Source organism: Vicia villosa, unplaced genomic scaffold (genome assembly GCF_029867415.1).
Source record: "Vicia villosa cultivar HV-30 ecotype Madison, WI unplaced genomic scaffold, Vvil1.0 ctg.000493F_1_1, whole genome shotgun sequence".
In the NCBI taxonomy this organism is placed as follows: domain Eukaryota; kingdom Viridiplantae; phylum Streptophyta; class Magnoliopsida; order Fabales; family Fabaceae; genus Vicia; species Vicia villosa.
In genome coordinates, this window is record NW_026705238.1 from 434,330 (window position 1) to 443,539 (window position 9,210).

The 9,210-nt window shown below is 32.8% G+C and overlaps 1 protein-coding gene and 1 long non-coding RNA gene across 2 annotated transcripts; one reads left to right on the forward strand and one right to left on the reverse strand.

The window, feature by feature from the left end:
* Nucleotides 1-2,607: 2,607 nt before the first annotated feature.
* LOC131628926 (uncharacterized) lies at nucleotides 2,608-3,254 on the reverse strand. Its single transcript, XR_009291918.1, has 2 exons — nucleotides 3,113-3,254; nucleotides 2,608-2,996 (listed from the first exon to the last, which is right to left on the reverse strand). It is a non-coding gene; the product is annotated as an uncharacterized LOC131628926 (long non-coding RNA).
* Nucleotides 2,893-6,324, forward strand: LOC131628925 (linamarin synthase 2-like). Its single transcript, XM_058899733.1, has 2 exons — nucleotides 2,893-3,403; nucleotides 5,156-6,324. Exons 1-2 carry the CDS (start codon nucleotides 2,893-2,895, stop codon nucleotides 6,094-6,096), a joined length of 1,452 nt encoding a protein of 483 aa, XP_058755716.1. The 3' UTR covers nucleotides 6,097-6,324.
* Nucleotides 6,325-9,210: the final 2,886 nt, after the last annotated feature.

Consider the following 9,210-nt stretch of genomic DNA (forward strand, 5'->3'; position numbering starts at 1 on the left):
CCAAAATTAATGAGGTTGTCGTTGCCTAGTCCGTCGTTGATAGATCTAATGAACAAATTTCTAATGCTTGAATAGGACATACCCACACTTTTCACATTCCGGGACCAGATTGAGTCTTTTCTTCCTTTGACTAAGCAAGCATCCTTCAAAAATGCGATTGGATATTTGTTAGGGACAAAATTGTATATATATTTGTGGACAGTTTTGTCGTTCTTAACAACTCAAACTCTAGTATTTATTTGAGTTTGCATTAAAAGTAGCTTACAAATAGTAAGTTTGTGTTTTAGTATGTAAATATGTGTGTAGCTAACATTTATGCATAAATGTGTAGGATTCTCAACTTTTGGCATTAACTAGAACTTGGATGAAGCTTAAAGAAGGCTTTGGATAAAAGAAAAGTCAAAAAAATGGAAGATTTCTACTGTGAAGCTCGCTAAGCGAGAGCTCTAGCGTGCTATGACCCTTATTTTGACCCCTTGGTAGTGTCTGAAGCTTCGTGATCTCGCTTAGCGAGGTGCACTGAGTTAATTTTCCTTATTTTCGTAAGCTCGCTAAGCGAGATTGCACTGTTAGGAACTTGTATAAAAGCACTTCTTAGATATTTTGTGTATATTCCAATCACTTCCTTTTCTCTTAAACCGACCATAGTGATAAAAATTCAATTTTTATCCATTTCTTACTAAAAACAAAGTTTTAAGGCTTGAATATTTGATCCATTGAAGATTGATGCTTGCTAAGCTTTGTACCTTACTTCTTGTTCAAGCTACCATGGTGATGGGTAGCTAAATCTTCTTTTGTATCAAGACAAGATGTAATCTTCCTTTCCTTTGTATATTTTCCTTTTGATTATTGTGTATGAACAAGTTATTAGTCAATATAGATGGCAATATTTTCTTTTCTCGGATATCTATGGTTTAAATTTTTGTGAAATACAACTTTTGTATCTTTATCTAACTTTATCATCTATCAAAGTCTAAGTCTAGACATGGAATTGGTGTTTGATATTCACTTTGTATCGGTTTATAAATGTTATTTGTGTTGTTTAATCGGTTGAGAAATTGTTGGTTGAACAATACGGTAAAACTTGCTATGCCGTTTCGGACACGTACGATGTAGACAAATGATACGTGATAATATTAATTAATAATGAGTTCATATGCATGATTCATGGAAGACATACAAATTAGGTTGATGAAATCAAGTCTTGATACATTTTTAAAACCTTAAAACTTTTTGAAATTTACTCTTTGCTACTATAAACTTGTGAATGAACTTTGACAAAACCAAACCCAAAGTAAACTCTAACTTACGACACTGTAAACTGTAGAACGACGGTAATATCTCATCAATCCATGTGTAAGCGATAATTAAAAAGTACTCTAAATTTACTTACAACAATCTTTCCATACTTGAAAAACGACATCTCAGACCAACTACAATCATTATCAGATAGCAATCTCTAGGACCATTTACTTAGAAGGGAAGATTGAATCTTTTGACATGCTTGACTCCAAGACCTCCTTCGAATTTGGTTTTAAAAATATTATCCCAACTGATCTAGTTAACTTTTCTCTTCAACTCAAAACCTCCCCTCAAGAAAGCTCTTTGGATCTTCATAATCTCCTGAGTAACTAACTTATGAGCTTTGAAAAAGGCTAAAAAGAAAACAGGAAAATTATTTAGAACCACATTCAATAGGGTTACCCTTGCTTCCATAGAAAGATTTCTACTAAGCCAAGTAGACAACTTCCACATCAATTTATCCAATATATAATCCCAAGTTAATCTCTTCCTAGAGCTAGATCTAGTAGGAATTCCAAGAAACATGAATGGTAAATAACCATTTTTGAAAACTAAAAACACTGAAGCTACCAGCATGTCTAATTCAATGATATTAATGCCAAATAAATTGCTTTTGTTGAAGTTTGCACTCATCTCTGATCCCAATTCAAATCCCTTTAAGATTGCTTTGATACTTAAAAGGTTTTCCAAGTTCTCATCACTAATTATGATAGTGTCATCAACAAATTGAAGGAGTCCAAATTGCAAGTCAACATTGAATTTGAATCCATGTAGAGAACCTTAAAGAGTAACATTAGACACAAGACCAGCCAGGCCTTCAACTGCCAACAGAAACAAGAAAAGAGATATTGGGTCTCCTTGGAGAAGGCCACTCTCCACATCAAATTCCTTGGTAGGATTGTCATTTACCAACACAGACATTAAATTTGAAAAAGAAACTAAAGCCTTTATCCAAAGAATCCAAGAACTCCCAAATCCCATCCTCTTCTACAAGAATCTAAGAAAAATCCCCAAGACACTTTTTTGTAGGCTTTTTAAAATTCAACGGTTCGATCCCCCGCAACTGCGATCGGGAGGGGGATGGAACCACTTGATGCCAGAACTCGCTCCCGAACCGGACTAAACCGGTGGTATAAAGCCAAAAAAAAAAAAAAAAGTTAGTTAATAATATATAAAATATTGATTAACGAATTTATAAAGTTGATTAATTACCTATATGGTTTTATCCTACCCTCTTAGTTTGAATAAAAAAAACATTAAAAAAATTAATTTTTATATTTTTTTCATCTAAAAATATGTAAGATATTATGAAACAGTGGGATACAAATATTTAGGTAAACGTTCTTAAAATTGCTCTCCTTACCCAATTACACAAAAATAAACCCATCTCAAAAACACATATCATAGCCCTACATGTATCAATAGTTTTATCAATGCATTGGATATATTGCCTAAACATCATCCTTAACATTACCCTATAATATAAACGACAACAACGGAAAACTAAACCCATATTTATTCACAAACATATAATCTGCTGAGAGAATTCATATTTGAACTCAAAAAAACTCTCAAGAAAAACCAACTATAATGGGTTCCACGCCTAATCAAACACAAAAACCACATGCAGTATTCGTACCATTTCCAGCACAGGGTCATGTCAATCCTTCCATGCAACTAGCCAAACTCTTCCGCTGCAATGGTTTCCACATAACCTTTGTCAACAACGAGTTTAATCACAAACGTTTGATAAAATCTCTTGGAGAAGAGTTTGTGAAAGGTCTCCCAGATTTTCAATTTGAGACCATACCTGATGGTTTACCAGAATCAGATAAGGATGCAACACAAGATATTCCAGCGTTGTGTGATGCAACTAGGAAAAACTGTTATGGTCCATTCAAAGAGCTTGTGATTAAGCTCAACACTTCATCACCATATCCAGTTACTTGCATAATTGCTGATGGAACTTTTGGATTTGCTGGGAGAGTGGCTAGAGATTTAGGGATTCCAGAGTTACAGTTGTGGACAGCTTCTGCTTGTGGCTTTGTTGGATATTTGCAGTTTGAGGAACTTGTCAAGAGAGAAATTCTTCCATTCAAAGGTAAATTATATTAGTATCTCTCTTTTTCTATTTTTGTTTTCTATATTACATGTTATTATAGTTTGTGCTTTTGATGTTAAACCTGAAATTAAGTATTGGGAAAACCTTCACAAATTTAACTTATCATGAACAATATACTAGAAGCCTCTCTACTTTTGTGGTTTCTATTATAGTTTTGGCTCTTTATTTTATTTGATTCACAAAATTAATTAATTAATTTTAAATTAAAACTCTTGTACTTTTACATTTAAATTAACAATGTTTTTATCTTTTAAATAACAATTTTTTTTTGAAATATAATAAATTATTGTAAACTTTTATAAATAAAAATATAATATCATCGATTTTTTTTATAAAAAAATATGAAAAAAATTAAATTATTTAAATTTAAAATAAGAGAATTAATTTTGTAAATTAGATAAAATTGTAGAATTATAGTAATATATTTCTTAATTAAAAACATATCTAAAATTAATGCTAATGTTAGAAAAAATTTCAACTAAATTTAGTCTTTTTTATAATTAAATTTAATGTTGACATAATTTATAAATTTTATGTTAAATATCAAATATATTCTATGATCAAATATTTATTAACTATGGTAAAAAAAAATCAAATATATTCTACTTTCATTAAATAAGTATGAAAATGTGTCAAAGAAGCAGAACTGACCCAATTAATATATATGTTTAAAATGAATTAAAGTTTATAACCTTTTAATGTATTTTTGAGTATTTAAAATAAATAAAACGGAATGAAAATTTATTTTTATTTAAATATGTTTGAATATTTTAAACATACCAAAAATATTATTCCCTCATAAAGGAATAAACAGAATTGAAATTGATATCATTCCTTTGTGCTACATCCAATTTTAATTATTTAAATAGTAAAATATTATTTTATTTTATTTTATTTCATCCGTTCAAATAAAATTTTGATGAATTTTAAGATTAATTACCTAACCATTATAAAAGACATATTTTAGAATTAAATTTTATCCGTAAAATAAATTATGCGCGAATATCGATGCTAAAATTGGATTCTACAAGTATTTCTGTCATACTTGACTTCTAGGCTGATCTACACAGTCTGACACTATAATACAAAATCTAATTATTCACTAGAATACAAATTTCAAATTTCAAACAAACCACGTGAAAGAAAAAAGAAAACTGATACGTTACTCCTCCACCACTCACTAGTCCCTAGCAATGACCTAATGAATGAATTGGATTGACACTGACACTTTGCAACAAAATAATACTCCCTCCGTCCCACAATGAGTGACTCAGCCCACCATTTCACACAGTTTAAGAAAAGTGGTTAAAAGTAAGAGAGAATAATATTTTTACTAAAGTACCCTTATTATGTATTGGGAATGATGAAACTTTTAATAAATTAAAGGGTAAAATTGGAAAAAATATATTGGAAATTGAAATGGGTCATTCATTTTGGGACATCATTTTATTCCAAATGGGTCACTCATTGTGGGAGAGAGTAATAATGTAATATGTGGACGACATGAAACAATATAGCATTTAGGTGTTCTAAGAAATATATATATATATATATATATATATATATATATATATATATATATATATATATATATATATATATATATATATATATATATATATATATATATATATATATATATATATATATATATATATATATATATATAAGAAGTTACATATGAGAATGATATTTTTTATGTGAGAAATGACATTTTTATCAAATTTTTAGATGAAAATTTCAATGTCGATGGCACATTGGATACAAGTTTAGATTGGATTACAGGAATGAAAGATATCAGACTAAAAGATCTTCCAAGTTTCATAAGAGTCACTGATCTAAATGATATTATGTTCGATTTTTTGGGTTCTGAGGCACAAAATTGTTTGAAATCATCAGCAATCATCATTAATACATTTGAAGAATTGGAAGGTGAAGCTCTTGACAATCTCAAGGCCAAAAACCCAAACATATATAGCATTGGGCCAATTAACACTCTTGGTAGGCATTTTCTCGAACAAGATAATGGTTTTAAAGCAAGTGGATCAAATTTTTGGAAAAGTGATCCAGAATGCATAAAATGGTTGAACAAATGGGAACCTTGCTCAGTATTATATATTAATTATGGAAGTATAACTGTTATGACAGATCATCACTTGAATGAGTTTGCATGGGGTATAGCAAACTCCAAGTTACCATTTTTATGGATAATGAGACCTGATATTGTGATGGGTGAAAATACTACTTTGCCACAAGAGTTCTTAGATGAAGTTGAGGATAGAGGATACATAACTAGTTGGTGCTTTCAAGATCAAGTTCTTGCTCATCCATCAGTTGGGGGATTTCTAACTCATTGCGGTTGGAATTCGACACTTGAAGCTATTACTTATGGTGTGCCCACTATTTGTTGGCCCTTCTTTGCTGAACAACAGACAAATTGTAGGTATTTATGCAACATTTGGAAAATAGGAATGGAAATCAATCACGATGTGAAAAGGGAAGAGATAACAAATCTTGTCATAGAATTGATGGAAGGACAAAAGGGAAAAGAAATGAGCCAAAAGAGTTTAGAGTGGAAGAAGAAAACTAGAATTGCTACTGATTTTGGAGGATCGTCATACAAGAATTTTCATAAATTAATCAAAGAGATTCTTCATCAAAATTCTATTTGAGTGCTACTTACTATATTGAGTTTAATATAAAAACCATGGTGGTCTATTACTTTTAATCAAAACACTTTTTATTTAAGCTTTAGTTATTGTAATTTGACTCTTCTAAATTTTGTGTTATCGTGTATTAATGTCGGGAGTTAGTGTATTTTTCATTCAAAATGTTACAATTGTATCACCAAGACATTCAAATGTTGTGGTTCATTTATTGAGAAGGATGGTTGTAACTAATGTTGTTTTTCTATTCAATTGTCTTAGAAATATAATAATTTTGCTTTGTAAAATACTTATAATTTCATAAATAATAGTTCTTATTGTTGGAATTAGACTCAAACCTTGAGTAATTCTTTATCACTACTCGATGATAATGATAGAAAACAAGAAAGAAACTTTGGGTTGCAAAGGATTAGGGTTTGCGAAATAAAAGGAAGGAGATGATTTTCTGCAGAGTTTCTCTTTGTCCACAAACTGTGGAAAATTTCTTACTCACTTGCAACTGCAAATTATGTGAATACAAGTTATTTCAAAATAGGGGTTACTCCCTCTACTTATAGTTTTAGGTTTGCTTTCTCCCTAAGCCAAGTAAAGCCCAAAACAACAAAGGCCTAAAATACCTATTTTGGTTCTAAATCGAATTTGTGTGTAGCAACCTTCTTACAACACTTAGACAACTACAAACACCTCAATACACTAAATTTTCGACACGCTTTGTGTCGAGTAACATTGTGCTTCGACACAAGGAATTACAATTTAACACACTACTTAATTCATTGTGTCTAAGCTATCTACATTCATCATAGCTTTAGTCTTTTGAATACTTCGACCTACACACCATTCGTCATGATGTCTGCAATCTGATTCTTAGTTATGCAGTGTTCTAGATTCATCTTCCCTTTAGCTACCTGTTTTCGAAGATAATGGAACCTCATTTCGATGTGCTTGCTTCAACCATGTTCTATCAGGTTCTTCTCCATATTGATAGCTGATATGCTGTCGATCTTCATGGTAATTTCCCCATGATCTTCTATTGTAATCTCTTCGACCAGATTCACCGTCCATGTTACTTGACATGCACAAAGAGAAACACATATGTACTCTGCTTCACACGAAGATAGTGCCACTACTGGTTCTTTTCTCGATCTCCAAGTAACTGGTGCACCACCTAGCATGAACACAAAATCTGTTGTGGATTTTCGATCCTCAGCATCACTTTCCCAACTTGATTCGGTGTAACCCACTAACTTACATTCTTTTTCCTTCATCAATTGCAGGAAACAGAATGCCATAGTCGAGAGTTCCTTTCAGATACCTTAGTATCCTCTTCGTTTCTGCTAGATGTGATATCTTTGGTTTTTGCATGAATCTACTCACCATACTCACACTGTATGCTAAGTCAAGCCTTGTGTGACGATGGTATCCCAATGACCCAATAAGTCTTCTATATTGGGTTGGGTCGACATCATCTTCATCTGATTATTTCGACAGTTGCAGTCTTGGTTCTACAGGTGTCGAAGTCGAGTTGCATTCTTCCATCTCAAATTTCTTGAGAATTTCACTTGCATACCTTTTTTGATGCATCATCAAGCCTCTACTACTCTTGTAGAATTCGACGCAAAGGAATCATGAAATGTCGCCCAGATCAGACATTTTGAACCCCTTGCTGAGATCACCTTTGAAGTCTTCGATCTCTTTCTTGCAGCTACCTGTTATAAACAAGTCATCGACATAGAGACATAGTATAAGCAATTCACTCTTACTTCTTCTTACATATACTACATGCTCATCTGTGCACTTCACAAATTCCTTCTCTCTTTGGAAATTGTCGATCTTCTTATTCCAAGCTCTTAGAGATTGCTTAAGCCAATACATGGCTTTATGCAACCTGCACACATTTCTCTCTTTGCCATGTTTCACAAACCCAATTGGTTGTGCAACATAGACTTTATCGTCTAACGGTCCATTCAAGAATGCACATTTAACATCCATCTGACACACGTGCCAATTGTTCATGTTCGCCAGACCAACAATTAACCTGATTGTTTTGATCCTGGCAACAGGTGTAAAAACTTCATCGAAGTCGATTCCTTCCTTCTGAAGAAATCCTTTCTCCACCAGCTCTGCCTTGTGTTGAATCACTCCCCCTTTGGGATTACACTTGACCTTGTATACCCATTTCACATCAATTACCTTATTGCCTTGAGGAAATTCGACAAGTGACCTTGTGTTATTGTCTTCGATGGAATTCACTTTTTCATTCATAGCTTTCACCCACTTTGAATCCTTCAATGCCTCAATTGCATTGACGAGTTCGACATCTGCGTAGAAAGCGTAATTTACCATCTCACCTTCATCATCGACCACATCATCTTATGTAATCATAAATTCTTGCAACCTTGCAGGCATGTGTCTTGTTCTCTGAGGTCTGCTTGGGCCTGCATCACCTCTGACTTCTTCTTGTTGATCTTCTTCTCTTTTGACTTCAGTGGATGGTTCTTGCAATAATATTCTCACTGAATCCTTCTTGACATTATCAATCCAATACCATTCCTTAAGCTCATCTATGATCACGTCTCTGTTGATCACTACTTGCTTGTTCACTAGGTCGAACAACTTGTATCCTCCTATCGAATGATATCCTATTAGGATCGTTTGACTCGACTTGTCATCAAGTTTTCTTCTCAACTGATCTGGCACATGTAAATGCCTTCAGATGACTCAAGCTAGGCTTCAAACCAGACCAACATTCTTCTGGCGTAATTCCTTCTAGCTTCTTCGTCGAACATCTGTTTAATATATATATTATAGTCGACACAGCTTCACTCTATAACTTTTTAAGTAAATGCTTGTCTTTCAACACACTTCTTACCATATTCATGATGGTTCAATTCTTCCTTTCTGTAACTCCATTATGGTGTGAAGTGTAGGGTGTCACTACCTCATACGCAATCCCTTCTTTATCACATAACATGTCGAAGTCTTTCGAGACATATTCTCCACCACCACGAGTCCTCAAAACCTTGAGCCTTCGACCACTTTGTCTTTCGACCATAGTTTTAAACTTGGAAAATACCTTGATCACATCACTTTTCTTCTTGATCAGGTAAGTCAACAGTTTTC